Raw genomic sequence first — 26,312 nt, 5'->3', positions numbered from 1 at the left:
GGATTGTCCAAATGTACACAACAAATCAAGGCTCCATTTCTCATTCAAGCTAATGCTGAAGTTACGAAGGAATGGTCAGAAAAGAAAGAGCTTTCCCTGTACCCCAAACAAAATCACTAAGTAGGTGAGCCGATTATTCATTTGCTGGTGCACGCAAAATACGTGTCACATTTGCCTGTACATCAACAATCACTGTAATTCAAAGAAACCATGCTTTTGATGGGATGGGTTAGCTCAGTTGGCTGGACAGGTAGTTTGCGACACAGAGTGATGCCAACAGTGAGAGCTCAATTTCCATAATTGCTGAGGTCACCATGAAGGCATTTCCTTCTCAACCTCTGCCTTTTGCCTGAGACGTGGTGGTCCTCAGGTTAAACCATCACCAATTGTTTCTGTTGAATGAAAGAGCAACTGTATGATTCACTGGGACTACAGCAAATTTACCTTTGTTTATATAAATGTAAGTGTTGCTATTCTTCAAAAGTGAAATATCATTGGTCTGTATCAAACTTGTGGAATTCCATTTTGTAAATTAATTTTGTATGTTACATATAATTTCATTAATTCTGCTAAAGCTCCTACATTTTGGAAGGTTGCAAAAAAACTCCACTGTTTAGGAAAGAAGGAAAAAAACCTACAGACCTGTTAGCCTGACATCAGCAGATAAAATACTAGAATCTATCATAGAGGATGTTATTACAAGATACTTTGAAAATAATTGCTTGCTTAGACAGAATCAACATATATTTATGAAGTGGAAAACCTGAGAGGTTTTGTGATTGAGTTTCCAGTAAAGCTGATCAGGAGAAATCTATAAGTTATGGTGCATTTGGACTTTCAAATTTGATGAAAATCCACACAGGAGGTCAGTAAACAAAATCAAAGTGCATGAAATGGGGTAGTAAACTAGCAGGGACTGAGGATAGGTTAACAAACAAAGCAGAGAATGCAAAAAGTAGGGGCAGTATGGTGACACAGTGATCAGCACTGCTGCCTCACAGCACCAGGGACGCAAGTTCGACTTCTGCCTCGGGTGACTGTCTGTGTGCAGTTTGCACATTCTCCCCATGTCTGCGTAGGTTTCCTCTGGTGCTCTGTTTCCTTCCACAGTCCAACAATGTATAGGTCAGGTGAATTGGCCATGCTAAACTGCCCATAATGTTAGGTGCATTAGTCAGAGGGAAATAGGTCTGGGTGAGTTACTCTTTGGAGGGTTGGTGTGGACTTGTTGGCCTGTTTCAACACTATAGATAATCTAATCTAAAAAAAACCTCACAAATGTACTCAGGAATGGAACTTGTTCTTAACCTGGAGACTGCCTGTGCAACAGATTCTAGATGATTGACATTAGCATTTTGGAACGAAGATGCAGAGGACTGCTGCATGAATTGTGAGGGAAGATACGGCGCAGAGGAACATTCAATCTTTTTATTCATCATCCAATTATTGCAGCATAAAACTTAAATACACATCGGACCTCAATATATCAAAATCTCTTGGAAGCACAAAATTACTGTTGGAATGCAGTAACCTGAAGAAGCTGCCGTTCTGTATCACAAACATTAACAGAAATTAGATGAAGGTGTTATGTTTGAGAGTAGTAGGAGCAGAATGGTGTCTAGGAGAATAGAGTCATAGAGATGTACAGCATGGAAACAGACCCTTTGGTCCAACCCGTCCATGCCGACCAGATATCCCAACTCAATCTAGTCCCACCTGCCAGCACCTGGCCCATATCCCTCCAAACCCTTCCTAATCATATACCCATCCAAATGCCTTTTTGCAATTGTACCACTTCCTCCGGCAGCTCATTCTATACATGTACCGCCTTTTGCGTGTAAAAAGTGTCCCTTAGGTCCCTTCTTTATCTTTCCCCTCTCACCCTAAACCTATGCCCTCTAGTTCTGGACTCCCCGACCCCAGGGAAAAGACTTTGTCTATTTATCCTATCCATGCCCCTCATAATTTTGTAAACCTCTACAAGGTCACCTCTCAACCTCCGACGCTCCAGGGAAAACAGCCCCAGCCTGTTCAGCCTCTCCCTATAGCTCAAATCCTCCAACCATGGCAACATCCTTGTAAGTCTTTTCTGAACCCTTTCAAGTTTCACATCATCTTTCCGATAGGAAGGAGACCAGAATTGCACACAATATTCCAACAGTGGCCTAACGAATGTCCTGTACAATCACAACATGACCTCCCAACTCCTGTACTCAATACAAAAAAAAGCATACCAAATGCCTTCTTCACTAGGTAAAAACAAGGAATGCAGATGCTGGAAAGCAGATTCTAGATTAGAGTGGTGCTGGAAGAGCACAGCAGTTCAGGCAGCATCCGAGGAGCAGGAAAATCGACGTTTCGGGCAAAAGCCTTTCATCAGGAATATAGGCAGAGAGCCTGAAGGGTGGAGAGATAAATGAAAGGAGTGTGGGGGTGGGGAGAAAGTAGCAAAGAGTACAATAGGTGAGTGGGGGAGGGGATGAAGTTGATAGGGTGGGGGGCAGGGTGGAATGGATAGGTGGAAAAGAAGATAGCAGGTAGGACAAGTCATGGGAACAGTGCTGAGCTGGAAGTTGGGAACTGGGGTGAGGTGGGGGAAGGGGAAATGAGGAAACTGCCTTCTTCACTATCCTATTTACCTGCGACGCCACTTTCAGGAGCTATGAACCTGCATTCCAAGGTCTCTTTGATCAGCAACACTCCCTAGGACCTTACTATGAAATGTATAAGTCCTGCCAAGATTTGCTTTCCCAAAATCCAGCACCTTGCATTTATCTGAATTAAACTCCATCTGCCACTTGTCAGCCCATTGGCCCATCTGATCAAGATCCTGTTGTAATCCGAGGTAACCCTCTTCGCTGTCCACTACACCTCCAATTTTGGTGTCATCTGCAAACTTACTAACTGTACTTCTTATGCTCGCATCCAAATCATTTATGTAAATGACAAAAAGTAGAGGGCCCAGTACCAATCCTTGTGGCACTCCACTGGTCAGAGGCCTCCAGTCTGAAAAACAACCCTCCACCACTACCCTCTGTCATCTACCTTTGAGCCAGTTCTGTATCCAAATAGCTAGTTCTCCCTTGCTAATCAGTCTCCCATGGGGAACCTTGTCGAACACCTTACTGAAGTCCATATTGATCACATCTACCGCTCTGCCTTCATCAATCCTCTTTGTTTCTTCTTCAAAAAACTCAATCAAGTTTTGTGAGACATGATTTCCCACACACAAAGCCATGTTGACTATCCCTAATCAGTCCTTGCCTTTCCAAATACATGTACATCCTGTCCCTCAGGATTCCCTCCAACAATTTGCCCACCACCGAGGTCAGGCTCACCTGTCTATAATTCCCTGGCTTGGTCTTACCACCCTTCTTAAACAGTGGCACCACGTTAGCCAACCTCCAGTCTTCCAGCACCTCACCTGTGACTATCAATGAATCAAATATCTCAGCAAGAGGCCAAGTAATCACTTCTCTAGCTTCCCATAGAGTTCTAGGGTACACCTGATCAGGTCCTGGGGATTTATCCACCTTTAGCCGTTTCAAGACATCCAGCACTTCTTCCTCTGTAATATGGATGTTTTGCAAGATGTCACCATCTATTTCGCTACTTTCTATATCTTCGATGTCCTTTTCCACAGTAAATACTGATGCTAAATACTCGTTTAGTATCTTCCCCATTTTCTGCAGCTCCACACAAAGGCTGCCTTGCTGATCCTTGAGGGGCCCTATTCTCTCCCTAGTTACCCTTTTGTCCTTAATATATTTGTAAAAACCCTTTGGATTCTCCCTAACTCTATTTGCCAAAGCTATTTCATGTCCCCATTTTGCCCTCCTGATTTCCTATTAAGTATACTCCTACTTTCTTTATACTCTTCCAATGATTCCCTCGATCTATCCTGTCTATACCTGGCGTATGTTTCCTTCTTTTTCTTAACCACACCCTCAATTTCTCTAGTCGTCCAGCCTTTCCTATCACCCTAACAGGAATATAGTTTCTTTGCACTCTCGTTATCTCATTTCTGAAGGGTTCCCATTTTCCAGCCGTCAAAATTGGCCTTTCTCCAATTTAGACTTCAACTTTTAGATCTGGTCTATCCTTTTCCATCACTATTTAAAATGGAAAGCATCCATGAATAATACAGTTCAACATCGACTTAGTTTAATGTTTCATTCAATTCTCTGATGGCAAAGCCTGAAATCTCCAAGTTGTTTCTAGGTCTAGGAGTTTCTAACCAATCAAAGCCAAGACCAATTTATTTTCCTGAATGAAAGGTTTCCCATTTGCACATGTTGATTTCTCCTGCAGCATGTCAGGACAAGACCAGTTATGTTGTAAAGTAAAATCCTATTGAAACGGACTTGTGGAAGTACATAATCCATAATTTCATAGGAGAAGACCATTCAGCCCTCAATCCATTTCCTTCATTCTACTATTCAATGGCTGATCTGTTACTCAATTCTACTTGCCCGCCACTTCCCTCCAGCTCTTTCCAAGAATTCAAGCTACTGAGATCCTTTGTGGGCTGCTGCCATTTTGAGGGCAGATTTTCCAAATTGTCAGATATAGTTTTTGGAGCTAAAGTGATCAATGGATATGGGGTGAAAACAGGAACAGGGTACAGAGTTGAATGATCAGCCATGATCATACTGAATGGCAAAGTAGCCTCAAAGGGCTCAATGGCCTACTGCTTTGCCTATTTTCTATATTTGTATGTTTTAATTGATCAACAGAATTTGTACTGAAGAGCGGATTCTTATAATCAACATGGAAGCAAGCTTTTTACTTTATTGGTCCTAGCTTGATTCAAAATTTGACAGTCAAACTTTATAAGTTAACATAGCTGACATGGACTAGTAATCCAGAAGACTGCACATCCCTGTTTTGAGTCTTGCAGATTTTGGACAGGCTTTGGGGAGTCAGGAGATGAGTTACTTGCTACAGGATATGTCGCCTCAGAACTACTTTTGTAGTCACAATACTGCACAGCTTGTCTAGTTCCGTTTCATTATCAATGGTAACACCTAGGATGTTGATAATGGAGGATTTAGTGATGGTGATGCAATTGAATGTTAATGGGCAATGGTTTGATTCTCTTTTGTTGGAGATCATATTTAGATCACCCAACTGATCACATTTAGACATGGAATGCTACAGTATCTTGAGGCTGAACAATGTGCAATCATCAGTGAACACCCCAGTTCTGACCTTGTGATGGAGGGAAAGTCATTGATGAAGCAGCTGAAATGGTTGGGACTGGGACACTATCCTGAGGAAACCCTGCAGAGGTCTCCTGGAGCTGAGTTGACTGACCTCCAATAGCCACAACCATCTTCCTTCAACAAACAGAGAGTTTTTCCCAAGTTCCAGTCAGTCTGTTTTTGCTAGAACTCATTCACACTCAGATAAATGAGGGTTTAATGTCAAGGGTAGTCATTTCTGGAATTCAGCTCTTTTGCCAATGTTGGAATCAAGGCTGTAATGAGGTTGGGAGCTGAGTGACTCTGGTGGAACCCGAACTGGTCATTGCTGAGCAGGTGCTACTTGAGAGCGCTTTTGCTGACACCTTCCATCACTTTACATACTAACAAAATCTGGAAATTAATTTGTAATGATGCTTTTGGAGCTATTGTTGATTGTTATAGAAAATAAAATCTGTTTCACTAATGTCTATTAGCAAAGGAAATCTGCCATCTCCACCTGATCTGGACTACATGTGATTCCAGACCCACATCAATGAGGTTGACGAGCAAGCCACTCAGTTCAAGGACATATTACGGCAGGGCAGCAAATGCAGGGATAGTCACATCCAAATAAAAATTAAATATTTGATATCTTGCTTTGATAGTGTCACCTTGAATAATAAATAGACTGTAAAGACTGTGTCTTTTTATTGTTGAGCTTTTTAAAATTGTGGACTGAAATGAGGAAGAATTGTTTTAGAAACCGGCGTTTTAAAGGATGGCTGCATGTTTTGAAAAACAAGTCACTGACCCTCGTAGCAAGCTGCTGGAACAAGCTGAAACTGAAGGAGCTGCAGAAGAATGGGAGCCGAGGAGTTCTTTGTTCAGATACAGCTGGGTGGCATCAAAGAGTTCATTGGTCTATGGACTAGTGACCAATTACCAATGACAAAGGACTTTGCCTGCCAACAATCATGAGATTGTTTCTCAGAAAAATTAACAGCTTGGAGCTGGGAACATGATAGAGGGAGAGATTTGATCTAAGCAGCACAGGAGATGTGTCTCAATTCTGTACAGATTAAACCCATGTTAAAGCTAAAGAAAACCAGGTCATCTTTCCTTCAGCAGTTGGAATAAGTTGTTGCTTTTAACTGATACATTGGGGACCTTTTAGTCCGTGAACGAGCTATCTCATGTCCCTTACAAACCCAAAGAAGTAGCTGAAAAAAGACTGAAATGCAACATTCTAACCAGCATCAGAATTATCTCAGCATCCTGTGAACAGGAACCACTGAACAATCTCCCAGGTTTCCTTCACCCAAACCTATTTTTCCATGTGTGGTTAAGGAAATTAGCGTTCTAATTTGTAATGTTAGACGCTGGCTGTTTATAACTGTTACCTGTAGTTAGAGTCTCATTATTTGTAAGAAATAGCAATTCTTATTCTGGACAGAAACCTGCCTTTATTGATCAGGGCATTGAACACAGGTGTTGGGAGTTCATGTTGCAGCTGTATAGGGCATTGGTTTGTCTATTTTTGAAATACGACATCCAATTCTGGCATTCCTCCTATTGGAAGGATATTGTGAAACTTGAAAGGATTCAGAAAACATTTACAATTATGTTGCCAGGGTTGGAGAGTTTGAGCTATAGGGAGAGGCTGAATAGGCTAGGGCTGTTTTCCCTTAAGTGATGGAGGCTGAGGGGTGACCTTCTAGATGTTTACAAAATCAAGAGGGGCCTGGATAGGGTGAATAGCCAAGGTCTTTACCCCAGAGTACCAGAGTCCAAAACCAGAGGGCACAGGATTAAGGTGAGAGGGAAGAGATTTAAAAAGGATCTAAGGGACAACTTTTTCACACAAAGGGTGGTACGTGTATGGAATGAGCTGCCAGAGGAAGTGGTGGACGCTGGTACAATGACAACATTTAAAAGGGATCTGGAAGGGTATATGAATAGGTAGAGTTTAGAGGGATATGGGCCAAATTCTCATCCAAATGGAACATGATGAATTTAGGATATCTGGTTGGCATGGACGAGTTGGACAGAAGGGTTTGTTTCCGTGCTGTACCTCTCTATGACTCTAAATCCTATCCATGCTTTGTCAGCCTAGATCTGAAAATCAAATAAATTGGGGAGTTTTGTGACTTATTTTAAAACCTTTAACTTTTGTGACAACTCCAAGTCAAGCGGAGCTTTAATTTCAGCGTACTACCACAGTGAGACATGATAAGGTTTTGAATCAGGCACTCCATTTCTAGCCTAAATGGAAATGTCTTTGGCACATGCTAACTTTTAAGCTTAACTTTGCTTTGCTTTGTTGTTATTCTGATTTGTTTTTTAAAGCCATGGAAGACAATGAATACCCTGTACATATTTTAGTAGGATCGTAAAGAAATGCTGGTGAGCGGAAAATATCACATTGCAACTATAACCCAAGAACATCTGAACGTGGGACATAACGGGGCACATCAGCATTTGAAAGAAAATCATGTTCAGACTTACTTGCTCCTAAAGCAATCACCTTAACATGAGAAAAGAGACAATACATTTTTGTGGGTCATTTATGAAGCTCTTAATCCCTAAGCAAGACAAAAATGGAGTTCCAGCCATTGGGAGTACTCAGTGTACATTAGACAGTTGATCAGCAGTATAATTTTAAATTTGAATGTGCTGCTGAACCTAAGCAACCTCACCTTCTAATCCTCCGCACGCTGCCAGGGCAGTTTCCACATGATTAGCGAGTAATGCCAAGGGAGCATTCCTTAATCCATCTGCGGCCACAATGGAAACCAAATGCCCTGCTGTCCCCACAGGGTCATGTAAGGTGACGGCTTGAGCAAAGAGCTCAGGGTTTGTCTCTGTGGTGAGTCGCAGCAGGACACCTGGTTTTATTTCTATGGCAACCAAGTCATTGAGCACAGCTGAACCTGCAAAAGAAAGCGCATTCTCAATGTCATATTTCCTAATTAGCTTCATGCGTAATTTACTTCCAAATGTAGTTACCATGCAAAGAGATACAACAAACATTTCATGCATGGTATGATCTGACTGTAATGCAATGAATAAACAGTTAATTTGCTTTTAAGTGCTGTTGGTGGAGAAGGACTTTGACTAGGGCAAAGGTAAATTGTCTCACTGATTCATAGAGTTATAGAGCTTGGAAACACACCCTTCAGTCCAATTAGTCCACGCCAACCATGTTCCCAAACTAAACTAGTCTCAGCTGCCTGCGTTTGGCCTAAATATCTTCAAACTTTTCTTATTCATGTACTTATCCAAATGTCTTCTCAATGTTATAACTGTACCTGCATCCACCACCTCCTCTGGCAGTTTGTTCCACACACGAATCACCCTCTGCATAAAAAAGTGGTCCCTCATGTCGTTTTTAAAAACTTTCTCCACTCACTTTAAAGCTATGCCCCCTAGTTTTGAACTCTCCCACCCTAGGAAAAAGACCCTTGATAATCACCTTATCAATGCCCCTCATGATTTTATAAAAAAATCTATAAGGTCACTCCTCAAACTCCTGTGCTCCAGTGAAAAAAATCACAGGCTATACAGGCTAGTTTTATAACTCAAACCCTCCAATCCCAGCAACATTCCTGGTAAATCTTTTCTGAACCTTCTCCAATCTAATAATATCCTTCCTGTAACCGGGCAACCAGAAAGGCACACAATATTCCAGAAGAGGCCTCACCAACATTCTGTACGACCTCAACATGACATTCAAACTGCTGTACTAAAAGGTCTAAGCATGAAGGCAAATGTGCTAAACATCTTCTTAACCGTGACATAAATTTCAAAGACTTCTATACCTGAACTCCTAAGTCTCTCTATTTTCCACACTCTCCAAGGCCCTCTCATTAACTGTATAAATCCTGCCCTTATTTGTTTTACTATAATGCCATACCCCACATTTATCCAAATTAAACTTCATCTGCCGTTCCCCAGTGCAGTGACCCAATTCATCAAGATCTGTTTCCAATCTTAGACGAACTTCTTCACTGCCCACTATACCATCAATGTTGGTGAAATCCACAAATGTACTAACCCTGCTTTCTATATTCTCATCCAAATCATTTACATAAATAACAAACAAAAATGGATCCAGTACTGATCCCTTTGGAATACAGTTGGTCACAGGCCTCCAGTATGAAAAACAACCCTCCACCACCACCCTCCATCTCCTACTGTCAAGTTAACTTTGTATCCAATTGGCAAGCTCACCCTGAATCCCACGTGATCCAACTTTACTAATTAGCCTACCATGTGAAACTTTATCAAAGGATTTACTGAAGTCCATGTAGCTTTACAGCTCTGCTCTCATCAATATTTTTGGTTATTTCCTCAAAACACTCAATCAGGTTTGTGAGATACGATTTCCCATGCACAAAGCCATGCTGATTATCCCTAATCAGACCTTCAGGTTAGTGCCACAGTAGCTTCAATGTCTATGCCAAACAGTGGGTAGGCAGACAGGTTCTCAGTGCTTTAGATTCAGGATACTGAATTTAAATTTGATCATATGCTGCATGATGTTGACAAGAAGTGCATAAAAGGACAAACTGGCATTACTATTTCCATTTTAAAGAAGAGCTTTGCCAAAGATTAATCAAACAGAAAGGAAATTATATCAATGGAATCATAAAAACAGAGACTGCAAGAAAGTTAATTGAATGCAATTAATCAAACCAAGATGACTGAAGCTTCTTAAGGATGTTAAAACAGCTCACTAACAAACAGCTTAAATCTGCATTTCCTTTGCCAAAAACAAAATTCACATCAGTGAGAAAGCCAGTTTGTTGCAACCCAATCTGATACATGATGTGGAGGTGCCAGTGTCGGACTGGGGTGGACAAAGTTAAAAATCACACGACACTGGGTTATAGTCCAACAGGTTTATTTGGAAGCACTAGCTTTCAGAGCGCCGCTCCTTCCTCAGCTGGCTAGCGGAGTAGGATCATAGGACACAGAATTTATAGAAAAAGATCATAGTGTCATACAACTGATGCGATATCTTGCACAAACCTAGACTGCTGTTAAGTCTTTCATCTTTTAGAATGGATTGTAGGTTTCGATTCATGGGCAACATGAGGGGTCATGGCGCCATGAAATTACATGAGAATATGAAGGACCCTGAGGACTAAGCAACACGCACTGAAGTCTCTCGGAGAACCAAGGTGGGCCTTCTAAGCAGCCTGCTTTGACAATATCCACTTCCAAACTGCCTCTGGAGGCAGCAAGCTTAAACTCGACCATGCTCCTACCCCACAGCAAAATAGTGCATCGGGAGATTTTGCAACTAGCATCCTGTCTCCAAGATGAAAATTACAAACTCAATTCCCTTCTCCCCAGATGCCGCCTGACCTTCCAGCTTTTTAAATGTTTTTCCAATCAGGAATTGCAAGATAAATAATATGACCTTGCAAGGAGTTTAGTGCGGATTAGAAAACTCCAGCATTGTGATATAAATTGAGACATTACCTCACAGCATTCACCCTTACTATAATTCCCCATCCAACTGAAAAGAGTTGAGTTGTGGGCACCAATCGTTTTGACTATCAGGTATGCCCCAAACATCTAAGAATACAATAATCCCTCAAAGAGAAAATTAACGTTTAGTCAAACAGAGATGGTGTTCTGGCTCAATGCTCACAATTATATCATAATCAGAAACAGAGGAAAAACTGAATAGTTTTTAAATACAATTAAAGAAGTACCTACTTTCCAAACTAAGGTGTGCTGCTTTCTTGCCACAATGCTTTTCGATGAAGTCCTTGAGTGAACCGTGCTGTGCTTCAAATATCGTTTCCCATTGTGACCATTCTGCAAGATCTTCCAACAAAGGAGCATTCAACAGACATGACAAAGCCTGTTCCTGACTCAGATCCCCAAGGAGCCCGACAGAACTGCTATTGCTATGACTTTAAAGACAAAATTATTATTTTTTTATTAATCAAAGCCAAATAATATTTCTTAAAGAAGAGGTCACAGCAATTCTTTGGGCACAATAAACTTCATTTCCCAGGACCTCACCTGGATTCTTCAAAAAATAGTGCAGTTTCATACAGCACCAAGCTTTGTAGATTGTTATGTTCAGTGTGTGACTTGGTTTGGTGTTGCACCATCTTCACTATACTGGACACTGTCCTGTATCCAAGTTCCTTGATAGCTCTCACACGAAACTGCTTACACAGTGCAGCCTCGATTGCTGGAAACTGAAGTCAGAGAATGGATATGCCCATTAGATCCTGGACATAATAAACTGTCACAAGGTGTTTCACATGAGCAGTATAAAACAGTATTCGACAAGAGTCACACAAGTGGTGTTAACCCAGATAGACAACTAGACTTGTAACCTCAGGATATGCCCAAATAGCATTAAGAAGTTGACTGCTAATGGTCACCACTATCCAGGCTATTCAGAAAACTTCAATATTTTGCACAATTTTATCAAGATTGAGATGGATAAGAATGAAAACCAGAAAATGAAGAACAGAAAGCAAACATAAAAAGGACTAAAGACAATCTAAGTTATGAAACAAATTACTGATTATAAATCTAACAAGAACAGTAACATTAAAAATCAGGGCCTGCCACTAAACTTCTGTTTGCCAAGATCAAAGTTGTCTTATAAAAAGTTCTCTTGCTAAAACTTCTCACGTTAATGCATCACGTTGTGATTGGTGGGAATGGGCGACTTCATCAAAGTGTACACTTGGGAATGACCAGCCATTAGAAGCCTCTGACATTTGGCTGACTTTCTCAAGAGCAGCAGAAGCACCAAAAACTTTTACATATGTTTATGCCATTTATAATGCACTTTTAACATAGTACAAAGGCCCAAGGTGTTTTACAGAAGCATTTGAAACTAAGTTGTCACTGAGCATCATAAAGTGATGACAAAAGCTTGTTCCAACAGATTTTAAGAAGTGTCTTATAACACCTCTGCCTGGGCAATCCAAAGCCTGGAGGATTCAACATTGAGTTCTCCAATTTTAAATAACCTCCCTTCCCATCACTTGACCCCCTTCCCAGTTCCTCCCCTCCCACTGATCCTTCCCAGAAGCCACTAACTGGATTCATTCCTCCCATTGACCTACCAGGTCATACCCTCTACCTGTCTCTTGACTTATCTCCACCTCACCACTCTGCAACCCCCCACCCCCCTTTATCGGCAGCTCCCTCTATACCTATTCCAAGTCCAGAAGAAGGGTTACACCCGAAACGTTGACTTCTCCACCTCCTGATGCTGCCTGGCTTGCTGTGTTCTTCCAGCCTCCTGCCTGTCTACCAGCATCTGCAGTTTTTTTTTGTCTCTTACAGAATGAAGGCAAGGAGAAGTCCAGAAGGGGAACACCAGGTGCTCAGGACCATGGTAACTTCAAGGCTTGGTCATCAGCAGTGGAGCAATAAAAAAACAGGAAATCACAAGTGATCAGATACAGAAAACAATAGCTATCCAAGGATTGTTGGGCTGGAGAAAAGCAGAGATAGGAGGAGTAAGACCATGGATGAATTTGAAAACAAGGTTGAGAACTATTAAATCACAGTACACAGGGATGCAGCCACCTGCAACTTCCCTTCTAAGTCACATGCCATCCTGACTTTTCACCGTCACTGGGTAAAAATCCCAACAGACTCAGACTTCTACAGCACAGAAAAAGACAATTCTGCCCAATGTATCAACAGAGATCTGACTATACTTTCCAGCTCATGGCCCATAGCTGTGGATGCTAAGGCAGTGCCAGTGAATATCTAAATCCTGCTCACACATTACATAAAGTTCTGACTCAAATATCCCATCAGGCAGTGAGTTTCAGATCTCCCCTACCCTCAGATTGCTTTTTTTTTGTTAACCCTCCTCTGACGTTAAATCTGTGCACCTGGTTATTGATCTCTCTTTTATCTGTGACTCATAATCTTGCATACCATTATCAGTTCCTCACTCAACCTTCATTGTGTCACAACAAACCATTCCAGCCTATACAATCTTTCTGCATAGCTCAGACCCTCCAGTCAGGCAACAATCTGATAAATCTCCTCTGCACCCTCTCTAGTACAGTCGCATCCTTCCAATAAAGCAATGCATTACTTCAACTACGACCATCCAGTCCTAGCATAACCTCCCTGCTCACAAAATGTGGTGCTGGAAAGCTCTTCATCAGAGCTTCTGCTTGAAATGTCAACTCTCCTGATCCTCGGATGCTGCCTGACTGGCTGTGCTTTTCCAGCATCACACTCTTCAACTCTGATCTCTAGCATCTCTAGTTCTCACTTTCTCCCTGTATCCTATATGCCTTCTTAACCATCTTATCTGCATGTTCTTCTACCTTCAGGGACCTGAGGAAATGTACATCAAGGTCCCTCTGACCTTCAGCACATCCCAAGGTCCTAACATTCATAGTACCCACTACCTTCTCTTGTTAGCCCTTTCCAAGCCTCACACTTTCGGGGCTGAATTCTATTTGCCACTGTTCTGCTCAGCTGACCAATCTGTCAATGTTCTCTTGCAGTTTATAACCATCCTGCTCACTATTTACTCCCCTGTTGACTTCTGTGTCATCTATGAACATCTTGACCATGCTCTCTACAACTATGTCCAAATTAGTAATGTACATCACAAACAGCAAGGGCTACAGCACGAAGCCCTGTGGAGCTCCACCGAAATTAGGCTTCCTGGTCACAAAAACATCCTTCCACCATCACCCTCAGTTTCCTGCCCTCAGCCAATTTTAAATCCGATATTTCCCTTTGCCTTGGATTGCAAGGACTCTGTTTTTGACCAGTCTGTCATGAGGGTCCTTATCAAAAACCTTGTTAAAGTCCAGGCAGACTCTCATCAACACTCCTGGTCATCACCTCCAAAAAGAATCAATCAAGTTTGTCAAACAAGATCTTCTCTAAACAAATTGACACTGACAATCCACAAATACTCTGTGTCTCTCCAAATGCAGGTATCCTGAAGAAGGGCTTATGCCCGAAACGTCGAATCTCCTGTTCCTTGGATGCTGCCTGACCTGCTGTGCTTTTCCAGCAACACATTTTCAGCAGATATACTCAGCCCTGGAACTCCCCTTCCAATAGCACTCTGGGTGTCCCTATACTAGACAGGCTGCATTCATTGTGGAGTACAGCACCTCATCACCTTTTCAAACACAATTAGGGATGGGCCATAAACACTGGCCTAGCAGTGACACCCACATCCCTTAAATGAGTGGGGGTGATCACAGTGGTATAAAGGCATCGGTAGCAGAGATTTGGATGACCACAAGTTTAGGGAAAGTTGAATGTGAGTGGGTGGCTCAGAGTTAACTGAGTAGCTAAGGCAAAAGGTAACAAAAAGGCATGGGCAAGGATTTTAAGTGTTGAACTGAGGCACAGAGAGAGTTAGGCACTGCACAGGAGGTGGAAAAAGATAGCCAATAGGATGGCACAAATATATGTGGGCAGCTCCTCATTTCAGGGTGACCTAGAGGAGAATCCAATTCATCTCCTGGTGATTGCCATGGAGAGGGATGGTATTGGAGGCCTTCAGTGGAGTATTGTCTTCCTGATATTTAGCTGGAAGAAATTTCCACTTGTCCAGTACCTAATGTGGACCAAGCAACCTGACAGCTCAGAAACATTAATGTGGTTGAGGTAAGTGGTGGTGAATCAGAGCTGGTTGTTGTCAGCATACATGTATCGCTTCATTCTGCACTGTAGGGATCCTATGATTCTCTGCTGGAACTGAGACAGTTTTGAGATCTTTCTCCTGAACAGCAGCCTGTAGATGGCACACTGGGCAGCATCAAGGAACAGTCATTGCGGGGGTGCTGTGGGGGGTCAATGGTTTAATGGGAATTGGAAGAAAAGTCTCTGTCAAGTGATACCCCATCTGCAATTATATAAATTAGAATAAAATCATCTGAATAAAATTCTTGAGAAATGTAATACACTGGGAACGTCATTACCATGAATTGTGCCCATCATACTGTGCCTTCCATACTGTTTACATTATTCTGTAACATGTAAAAAGTCTGCAGATGCTGGAGATCAGAGCTGAAAATGTGTTGCTGGTTAAAGCACAGCAGGTTAGGCAGCATCCAAGGAACAGGAAATTCGACGTTTCGGGCCAGATGAAGGGCTCTGGCCCGAAACGTTGAATTTCCTGTTCCTTGGATGCTGCCTAACCTGCTGTGCTTTAACCAGCAACACATTTTCAGCATTATTCTGTAACATGCCAAACATATTGTATCTCTGTTCCCTGATGCCAGTGCCACCTTTCAGCAGGTTTACTTACCATGGAATCCTCCAGGGTCCCACATTGCCTGATGAACTCATATACATCTTGATGACTTGGTCGGAATCCACACATTCCAGTATCTTGTGGATATAGAAACAAACTTCCTCCAGCAGTTTCTTCCAGCAGCTGCGTTACAAAACAAAACCTCACTACTGTGCATGAGGAATCTTTCACTTTTCAGCATGCCGTTCAAGAGCAAACCCACCATCTGACAATCAAACGCTGGTTCAATTGTTTCACATAATAGTTTGTACACAAAATTCAAATTAATATTGTAAAACTTGTAGATCGACAAATAAACTCCATTATTGATCCTAATTTGCATAGGAAAGCACATCTAGCAGGATGTTGAGGACAAATTATCAAGAGGAACACTAATGAGAGGCCATGAAACAGTAGTCAGCAGGGTTCATTTGTACATCATGAAAGCATGACTCCCAGTAACCTGAAAAGTGAGGTCATGTTCTTGCTAAGCACAGCAACCAATCCTTGTGTAGTATGGAACTACAGTCATAGGCATCTCTCTCCATTCACAGGAGTCAATTACAGTTTGAAGGTAACTTTTCCCCAGTTGTAGGGGTGAGGAAGCCAGCCTCCATGGTCTCCCACAGCCAGGACAGGGACTGAACTCACACTGTTGACATTATTCTACACCACACTCTTACCATTTAGTGAGTAGAGTTCACCAACCTCTAATTAATCTTTACAGATTTAATGGAAAGGTACTGTAAATAAAAAACTACAACAGAGCTTCCTTTTCTGAGAGTTTTTTTTTAGGCATCTACATGCACAAATGAAAGACTAACATTACTATTTAGTTTTCGACATTTTTGAAAAACAGATAGTCAATAAACACTTCGTGGAAGCTAGACAGAAAAATGATACCGTACAATGTCCTTTCATCTAAGTGAAGCAAGGTCAATTGTGGCTCAATGATTAAATGTACTTGAAGCTTTTCCCAACTTCCACTAAGACAAGTGCAAAACTTATCTTAAATAAAGCACGCATTTACCTGAGAGTGTTTCAGCAGATATTCAAGGAAAGTACCATGTCCCATGTCAACAAAGCCTTTCAATTTGAAGTGATCGACTAAGTTTTTCTCCAGTTTACATAAATAGACAAGATTCAAGTACCCAGTCACAGTGGAGAGGCTCTTTTCCAAATATTCTCTTACAGATCCTAAAGGCAAAGACAGATGTACAGAGTAATAAAGTTAGCAACAAAATGCTCATCAAAAATGAGGCTCAGTGTGAACCTGTTGGGCCGAATGGCCTGTTTCCACACTATAGGGATTCTATGAAAGATAATAATAATGGGCTATCAGGCAACTAGAAAAGTACAATAACTCGAAGAAATTGTGCACTGTGCCACAAATGATTGAACCCTGAGGTTTCACCATTTTCCAGTTACTGCATCATTAAAGCATTGTATAAAACTGGGGAGAGAGGAACTTCAGAAGATTCAGCCCTGAATATATAAATTTGGACAAATGACTAATTTCAGAGTAGCAGGATGAGCAAGACCATCCCTATCGCGATGAAGAGAAGCATAAGTGGGAAGAAATAGACATAAAAGCTTTCAACATAATGAAAAACCTTGGAATTATTACTATGTCAAAGTTACTACATAATTGCAAGATATTGTTGACAAAAGCAGGCAATTTACTATGGTAACAATCCATCAAGTGGAATTTAAACACAGAAAACTGAAGAAACGCAGCAGGTCTGGCAGCAACTATAGTGAGGGAAACAGAGTTAACGTTTGAAATCCGGTATGATTCTTTCTCCATAGATGCTGTCATCAACTAGCCACCAGGATACATGAACATCAACTAGCCACAAAAAGACATGACCCTCTCTCACTAGTATCCTTACATACAGATAAGGAAGGACACCATTTTGACTGGGACAACACATCCATCGTAGGACAAGCCAAACAGAGACACGTACGAGAATTCCTAGAAGCATGGCATTCCAACCGGAACTCTATCAACAAACACAACGAGTTAGACCCCATCTCCCACTCCCTGAGAAAAAGAACAGGAAATGACATCACCACAGGAAATGACACCACCAACCCAAAGAACTCCAAACACATAAATAGAAAGCAGGAATCATCAACAGTGCTTCACCTGGAGGCCCACTGAAGATGTTACCTAGTAGGGTGGCGAAATGTCTGGAAATGAACCTTCCAACTCCATCCAGATGCTATCCAACCCACTGCGTTTCTTTAGCACTCTCTGTGTTTCTCTCAGATTTTCAGCATCCACAGTATTTTGCTTTTATTTGAGCAGAATCTCATTGCTCTGTTTACTTTAACAATAAATTCCTTCTCAATTACAATGAAGTAACATATATTTTTGTTAATACTTTCTTTGATGTGATTTATAGTGAATTGTAAAATCAGGACCTCTCCGTTTGCTTCAACAGGCGTGCAGAACAAAACCTACCTTCACTAGGAAGAAGAGTTTCATTGTCCCTCGCTTTATTTACAGCTGTCTTATTTGTTTTCTCTTTCGCCACCTGGTCCTGAGGAACTTCCAGGGTACCACAGCAAATGGCTAACTGAAAGAGTGCTCGTGCCAGACGATCTTCTCCTATCTTGATCAGGAAGTCCTGAACATGCTGGAAGAGGAGAATCAAAGAGAATTATTAGGTGAGTCAGGGTCAACACCATTCAGATATTTCATTTACAATATATTTTCTGTAAGCGCTGAGATGTTACATGAAACTAAAAGTAGAGAGCAGAGGGTCACCTAAAACCATGGAAAGGTTCAAGGTTTGTCAGCCAGACTACTGCGACCCTTAGGACTCATAACGGCACACAAACCAACAGCCACACTCAGACAACAACTTACTAGAACAAAGGACCCGATACCCAACATGAGCAAAACTAATGTAGTTTACAAAATACCATGCAAGGACTGCACAAAACACTATATAGAACAAAGAGGAAGACAGCTAACAATCCGCATACATGAACATCAACTAGCCATGAAACGACACGACCAGCTATCCCTAGTAGCCACACACTCAAACAACAAGCAACATGATTTCGACTGGGAAAACGCTACTATCATAGGGCAAGCCAGACAGAGAACAGCCAGGGAATTCCTAGAGGCATGGCATTCATCCGCAAACTCCATCAACAGACACATCGACCTGGACCCAATATACCAACCACTACAGCGGACAGCTGAAACTGACACCCGGAAGCGGCAAGGACAGACCACTATAAATACTGGAAGAAACATCAAAGAAGCGCTTCGCAGGAGGCTCCAGAGCACTGATGATGTCGCCTAGCCAGGGGACGAAACGTTTGCAACAAAAACTTCCAGCTCGGCGAACAGAACCACAACACCATGGAAAGGTTTTTAAAACAAAGATGAGGAGAAATTACTCCTTTCAAAGCGTCATGAATCTGTGGAATTCACTCCCCTGGAGTGCAGTGGATGCTGGGATTTTGTGTAAATTAAAGGAGGGGTTAGACAATTTCTGATCAGTAATGGTTGAAGGGTTATGGAGAGTGGGCAAGAAAGTGGAGATCGGCCCTGGTCATATTAAATGGCAAAACAGGTTTGAGGGGCTGAACTGCCTTTGCCTGCTCCCAGTTCTTTGTGTTCTTATAATTTGTTTTTGAAAAAAAACAGTACATGCAATTACTAGTTTAAAAATATGAATGTCGATAAAATTACAGCTGAAAGAAGTCCCAAGGTTGATTATTATTTACAAATTCCACTGTACAAATAGGTCAAGTTATGCAAGGAGTACTAGTCAAGTATGTTGAAGATTCTGAGTCAGTTTATGCCTGTCATGATAATGATAAAACTGGACTATTGATTTTTCAAATTCCATAATGTGATTTTAATATCTGGGACCTAAATGCATCAAAATGGCTTTAAAAATAGGAAAAAAAATAACTGACTGTAAATGGAAACACCAATCAGTTGACCACATATACCTGTGAAAGTAATGTGAAAAAAAGCAGACCTGAAATTTACATATTTTATCAAAGGAAACTGAATTTCGTCCATTGTGAAGAAACTTCCTCCTATTTTGCTTTACTAAGCAATAAAAGTTTCACATATTGGAGATCAAAGGCATTGCCTGTGATTATTATCTTGGAAACAAATAATTCACACACTGGAATGTATATACTGGATATATTTCAGGGAGATGCTTCTGACAGAACAGGAAAAAGTAAATTTGTGACTGAAACAAACTGGAGAAAACATTTTCTCAACCTTTTAAGAAGAAAACAAGTGATGACATAAGCTGAAAACAAATATCGAAATACTAAGAATTCAGAGGACAACTGAAATATCCATTACAGCTGAGGATATGAATGTCAATTTAAACAAATATGGTTTCAGGTTAAAATTGCTGAAGAAGGGCTTATGCCCGAAACGTCGATTCTCCTGTTCCTTGGATGCTGCCTGACCTGCTGCGCTTTTCCAGCAACACATTTTCAGCTCTGATCTCCAGCATCTGCAGTCCTCACTTTCTCCTCTAAAATTTTCACACCTCAAGTATTGCATATTCTTTCATGTTCCTTTTGAAATGGTCACCATTGCTTTTCAACTTTGTACACGTAACACACAAGTTTTCCATCATGTCTTTATTGCATTTCTCAGGGTTAGTGGATAATAAACTCGTTCTTTCACTCAGGACAACTTTGTAATTAACTCCTTATTATTTCTGGTGAACCAATTAAATATATTTTAATTTGAGGTATAGCCTGGCGCTAAAATAAAATCTTTGTTCTGGACAATTGAGGAAGCTGAAAAATGGGGAGCTGATTCATCCCTCCTAACCCTGTTGTAATATGCACGACAAACACAGTGTGGTTCTTGCATAGCCAACAAACACCAATCATTATTATGCTATTGCTTCATACAGCAAATCAGGATTTCAATGTTGTCAAACCAAAATTGCCTACCTTAGTCATTTTATTACTGAAGACTTCCGTTGCATTGATGAACACCTGAAGGATTGCATCTGCTGCTGTCATAGAGGCATATTGCTTCCGGAGATCCAGAGATCCACTGGTAGAATACAGATGTGGTCCACCAAAGGGTTCCATTAGATTTTTCTTAACTTTGTTGAAACGATTATCTACTTCCTCCTCTATTTCCTTCTGAACTCGATTCTTTGCCTTGTCTATAGCAGCTCGTTCTGTGCTTGAAACCTTCCCCAGAGTCTATTCAACAGGATTTCAACAAAAATTAATTCATTTTTAAAAATTTCACTGATATTTCCTCCCTCACCTCCTATCTTTCACAGCAACAAATTGCCCCCCAGTTGACAATGCAGAATCTAAATTCGCTCTGCTTCCAGTTCATACATGAGCTACCAGCAACAAGCAGTGTAGCGGCTCAGTGGTTAGCACTGCTGCCTCACAGTACCAGGGACTTGTGTTCGATTCCACCCTCGGATGATTGTCTGTGTAGAGCTAGAAAATTCTCCCCATGTCTGCATAGTTTCCTCAGGGTGCTCTGGTTTCTTCCCACAGTCCAAAGATGTGACAGTTAGGCAGGTTGTCCCATGCTAAATAACCCAGAGTGTCTAGGGGTGTGCAGGCTAGGTGGGTCTGGGAGGAATGCTGTTCGAGGGGTCAATGTGGACGTGATAAGCTGACCTGTCTGTTTTCATGATGTCGGGATTCTATGAATAAAGAAACCAAGGGTGCAATGACCATCACTCTTTTTGCTTCTTCTAGAGAGTTATGTTTGCAATAGTAATTTCTGGGTTGATGTGGTGAGTAATTTCGATCTTAGGTGATAACTTAATTGAAATATAGAAACTTGGAAAACTGTCTACTGAACAAGTATACGTACAGGCAAGCAGAGAGGGGGCCATGGGATGTTTAATAGCAGACAATGTAGGCAGTGCAGACAGTGATAAAGTTAAGACCAAAAAGTGGCATATGTTTCAAAAGTTAGAATCTTACAACCATGGAATTAGGTTGTGGGTGTCACTAAAAGCCCCTGAGGAATCTTTACAAGTTCACTCTCAGAATGAATACAGCATTCTTTCAATGATCGTAGTATGTTTCAAGGGTCAGAGTGGGACCATTTGGCGCAGACACTTTGGTGCGAACGATTTGGTGCGGCCAGTTTGGGACGACTCATTTCAGCGCAGAACTGTTTTGTAATTATTCAGTAGTAGTTATTAAACTACTATTATTAAAATTATTAAATTATTAAAATATATTAAAATAAAACATATTAATATACAAATTATTAAAATAAAATAAAACCCGTTAAAATGCCATCAACAATTTTGTATTTGCCTTATTTCTTTCATTTTTATTTTCTTTTTAACATTTTTACTGAAGAGGATAAACATTATTTTTCTTTTTATTGCTTTCATTAATGTTTGTAAGTAAGCCTGAAAGTGAGTAAATAAGAGCTGCACCGAGTCGCTCGCGCCAAAATGGGTTGTGCCAAACCAGCCACGATGAATTGCTGACGCCAAAGTGGCTGTGCCAAATGGTCCTACACCCTTCAAGGGTTCAGTAAAACACCAGGGGCTTTTACGTTTTTTTTAAAGTCTCCTTTCATCGATTGCCAAAGGAGACCTGTTGCTTTTAAAACTCTGTTACATTCTGACCAGCAGAGACGATTGGGAATATACAGTAGGACCCCCATCGACCAGGCAGAGAAGTGGGGTTAACAAAAACAAGCTCAATGGTTGTGGGTCAAAAAGCCTTTGTTACAGTCAGGAAATTAGCAGGAAAGACTAAACAAATTAGGGTTTTTGTTGTTAGCAAAAAGTGAAGATTTAGAGGAGGCCTGTTAGTGGTCTTTCAAATTAAGGACAGATTGGATGGGGTGAATGTATGAGGAGAGCATGTCAAAAGGTGGAAAGTACCTAAGGGTTATAAATACAGCTCAGTTACAAATAAATTCAATAGAGAAATGTGGAGACATTAGTGTTCTCAGAATGGTTACAATGTGGAACACTGCCACAGGAAGTGGTTGATGCAAATAGTATAATGGCTTATTTAATATCCTTTGAAAACATGAGAGAACAGAGAACAGAAAGCTACGCTGAGCAGTGGACTCAGATGGAGGAGAAGCTGTGAGCAATATAAATATCAAAACAGTTTTGTTTGTATTAATTACATAGGCATGAGGACAGTTTTGACCCTAATTAACTGGGCAGAAAGATTAAAAAGGTAGGACAGTCAATGAACAGCAGCAGACATTTGGGAAGCAAAAACACAATCAGTATGGTTTTGCAATGGGTAGCTCATGTTTGATCATTTGCATGAGTTAGAACATGGAACACAGAACATGGAACATAGAACAGTACAGCGCAGAACAGGCCCTTTGGTCCTCTATGTTGCGCCAACCTGTGAACTATTCTCAACTTGTCCCCCTACACTATCCCAAAATCATCCATGTGCTTATCTAACGATTGTTTAAATCCCCCTAATGTGGCTGAGTTGACTACATTAGCAGGTAGGGCATTCCACGCCCTTACCACTCTCTGTATAAAGTACCTGCCTCTGACATCTGTCTTAAATCTATCACTCCTCAATTTGTAGTTATGCCCCCTTGTACACACTGACGTCATCATCCTAGGAAAAAGTCTTTCACTGTCTACCCTATCTCATCCTCTGATCATCTTGTATGTCTCTATCAAATCCCCCCCTTAGCCTTCTTCTTTCCAAATAGAAAGGTACGGCACAGTACAGGCCTTTCAGCCCTCAATGTTGTGCCAGCCTTTTATCCTACTCTAAGATCAAACTAACCTACATACCCTTCATTGTACTAAGTTCCATGTGTCTATCCAAGAGTCACTTAAATGTCCCCAATGTAATTGAGTTCTTCAAAGATCTAACAAGCAAAGTGGATAATGGGGTAGAAGTTGGAGTTTAACAGAATGAGAGATGACATTATTGAAACACATGAATCACCGTGTGTGTGTAGAAAGGCATTTGATATGTTGGCAAATGAAAGATTATTACATAAGGTAAGATCATATTGGGTTAGAGCTTGGATACAGAATTGGCTAACCAACAGAGAGCAGAGAGTCAGGATAAATGGATCTTTTTCTGGTTGGCAAGACGTAAATGGTGGTGTGCCACAAGGTTTGGTTATCAGGTTTCAGCTATTTATGATTTATTTTAATGACTTGGATGCAGAGATAGAATGTAATGTAGCCATGTTTGCAGATGGCTCTGAAATAGTTGGGAAAATAAGTTGCAATGAATGAATAAGAATTTTACAAATGGATATAGATAGGTTAGGTCAATGAGCCAAAATTTGCCAGATGGAATTTAACATGGATAAATCTGAAGTTATTCACTTTGGTCAGAAGAATAAAAAGGCAAATTATTCTCTAAACAGAGGGAAACTACAAAATGGTTAAGTGTAGAGGGATTTGACTGTCCTCATGCATACATCACAGAAACTTAGTATGCAGGTGCAGCAGGTAAATAAAGAAGGGCAAATACAATTTTAGCCTTTGTTGCTAAAGGAAATAGAGTATAAAAAGTAGAGAATTGTTGCTGCAGTTGTACATTGCATTAGGGAGGCGGCATCAGGAGTACTGCATACAGTTTTGGTCCCGATATTTAAGGAGGGATGTAATTACATTGAAGGCAATCCCACAGGAGTTCATTAGATTGATTCCAGAGATGAAGGGTTGTCTTATGAAGATAGATTGAGCAGTTTTGATCTATACTCTTGAGTGCTTAAAAGAGAAGAGATCTAATTGAGGTATATAAGATGCTAAAGGGTATTAACAAAGTAGACATAGAGAAGACGCTCCCTCATGTGGAGCAATCTAGAACGAGGGGTCATAGTTTTATTAAGAGGGTAATTGATTTAAAACAAAGATGGAGAGGAATTACTTCTCTAGAAGGGTCGTGAATCTCTGGAATTCACTCCCCAGAGTGCGATGGATGCCGGGACATTGTGTAAATTTAAGGAGAAAGACCACTGTGATTCATGTGTTTCAATAAGGTCATCTCTCATTCTGTTAAACTCCAAATGAGTACAGGAGTATTCAACTCCTCAACCTCTCCTCAGAAGACAGTCCCCCCATACCCAAGGTCAACCTGGCAAATGTTTTCTAGACTGTCATTCAACGCCAGTGCTTTTTCCTTCAATAAGGGAATGAAAACTGTATTCCAGCTGGGGACCAACTGGCACCTTGTATAGTTTTAGCAAGTTATCCTTAATTCTATACCTCATTCCCTTTGAAATAAAGCTACCGCTCCATTTGCCTTCTCTGTCACCTGCTGAATTCAGTATGCTAGCCTTTTGTGATTAATATATGAGGACCTCTGTGCTGTAGCTATCTGCGATCTTTACTGATTTAAATAACATACAGCCCCCGACAAAACTGCTTGTCTCATGTTTTCCCACATTATATTCCATCATCTAAATTTTTGCCCAGTCACTTAACCTGTTAACTCTGTGCCATCCTCATTATTTGCTTTCCCACCTATTTTTATGTCATCTGGAAAGTTGAATGACTGTATGTTCACTTCCCTTATGCAAGTCATTAACACACATTGTAAACACTTGTAGCCTCAAGCTTTGATCCCTATGGCACCACTGGTTACATATTTTCATCTTGAAAATGTGCTCTTTATCCTAAGACTCAGTCTTCTATTAGTTAGCCAATCCTCTATCCATGTTAACACACTACCTTCATCAGCATGGGCTTTTAACTTATTAAATGGCTTTATCATCAAATTCGTTTTGGCAGTCCAAATCTACTACATCTATTGGTTCCACACTATCTATCTTGCTTGTTACCTCTTCAAAGAATTCCACCAAGTTTGTCCAGTTACTAGGTGATATTCAGACTCTGTCTTGTTGAAGATGGTCATTGCCTGACACTTGTGTGGCACAAATGCTACTTGCCACTTATTAGCCTCAGTGTAAATGCTGTCCAGATCTTGCTGCATTTGGACATGGACTACTTCAGTACATGAGGTGCTGTAAATGATGCTGAACATCAGCAAACATTTCCACTCTCTTCTTATGGTGGACAGAAGACTAGCTGGGCCAAGTGGCTATTTGTAAACTGTATTGTTTCCTGTGATTCTGACAAAGAGTCATCAGAGGCATAGAGTCATGGAGTCATACAGCACAGAAATATGTCCTTCGGTCCAACCAGTCCACGCTGAACATAATCTCAAATTAAACTAGTCCCACCTGCCTGCATTTGGCCCATATCCCTCCAAACATTTATTATTCATGCATTTATCCAAAATGTCTTTTAAAGGTTGTAACTGTACCTGCACCCACCACTTTCTCTGGAAGTTCATTCCAGACACACCAACCACTCTCTGTGTCAAAAAATTGTCCCTGATATCTATTTTAAATCTTTCTCCTCTCTAAAAATGTACTCCTAAGTCTTGAAATCCCCTACCCTAGGGAAATGACACCTTTATTTTTATTTATTCATTTTGTGTGATATTGGAGCTGCTGACTAGTCATCATTTATTCCCTGTCCTTAGTTGCCCCTTGAGAAGGTGTGAGTGAGCTGCCTTCTTGAACCGCTGCAGTCCATGTGCTGTGAGTTGACCCACAATGCCCTTAGGGAGGGAATTCCAGGATTTTGATCCAGCGACACTGAAGGAATGGCGAAATATTTCCAAGACAGGATGGTGGGTGACTTGGAAGGTAACTTAAGGCGGTGGTGTTCCCATGTACCTGCTGCCCTTGTCCTTCTGGATGGAAGTGGTCGTGAGTTTAGAAGGTGCTGTCTGATCTTTGATGAATTATCTAGGATTTTATAAACCTCTAAAAGGTCACCCTAACATGTTCTAGATCTTCTGCCAAATCACCATGTGTCACTGCATAACGGAAT

The 26,312-nt window shown here is 41.0% G+C and overlaps 1 protein-coding gene across 1 annotated transcript in view; it reads right to left on the bottom strand.

The window, feature by feature from the left end:
* Window positions 1-26,312, bottom strand: part of wu:fj29h11 (uncharacterized) — a 153,603-nt gene that overhangs the window by 88,170 nt on the left and 39,121 nt on the right. Inside the window, exons 10-16 of the mRNA XM_060844678.1 lie at window positions 20,416-20,676; window positions 17,927-18,101; window positions 16,490-16,656; window positions 15,475-15,603; window positions 11,226-11,407; window positions 10,914-11,113; window positions 7,883-8,116 (exon numbers count right to left, since the gene is read on the bottom strand). Coding sequence (XP_060700661.1) covers window positions 7,883-8,116; window positions 10,914-11,113; window positions 11,226-11,407; window positions 15,475-15,603; window positions 16,490-16,656; window positions 17,927-18,101; window positions 20,416-20,676 — 1,348 coding nt within the window. The remainder of the gene's footprint in view (window positions 1-7,882; window positions 8,117-10,913; window positions 11,114-11,225; window positions 11,408-15,474; window positions 15,604-16,489; window positions 16,657-17,926; window positions 18,102-20,415; window positions 20,677-26,312) is intronic.

Source organism: Hemiscyllium ocellatum, chromosome 25 (assembly GCF_020745735.1).
Source record: "Hemiscyllium ocellatum isolate sHemOce1 chromosome 25, sHemOce1.pat.X.cur, whole genome shotgun sequence".
Taxonomy (NCBI): Eukaryota; Metazoa; Chordata; class Chondrichthyes; order Orectolobiformes; family Hemiscylliidae; genus Hemiscyllium; species Hemiscyllium ocellatum.
The sequence above is the reverse complement of the archived record's forward strand: the minus strand, read 5'-3'. Positions and strand labels throughout refer to the sequence as shown.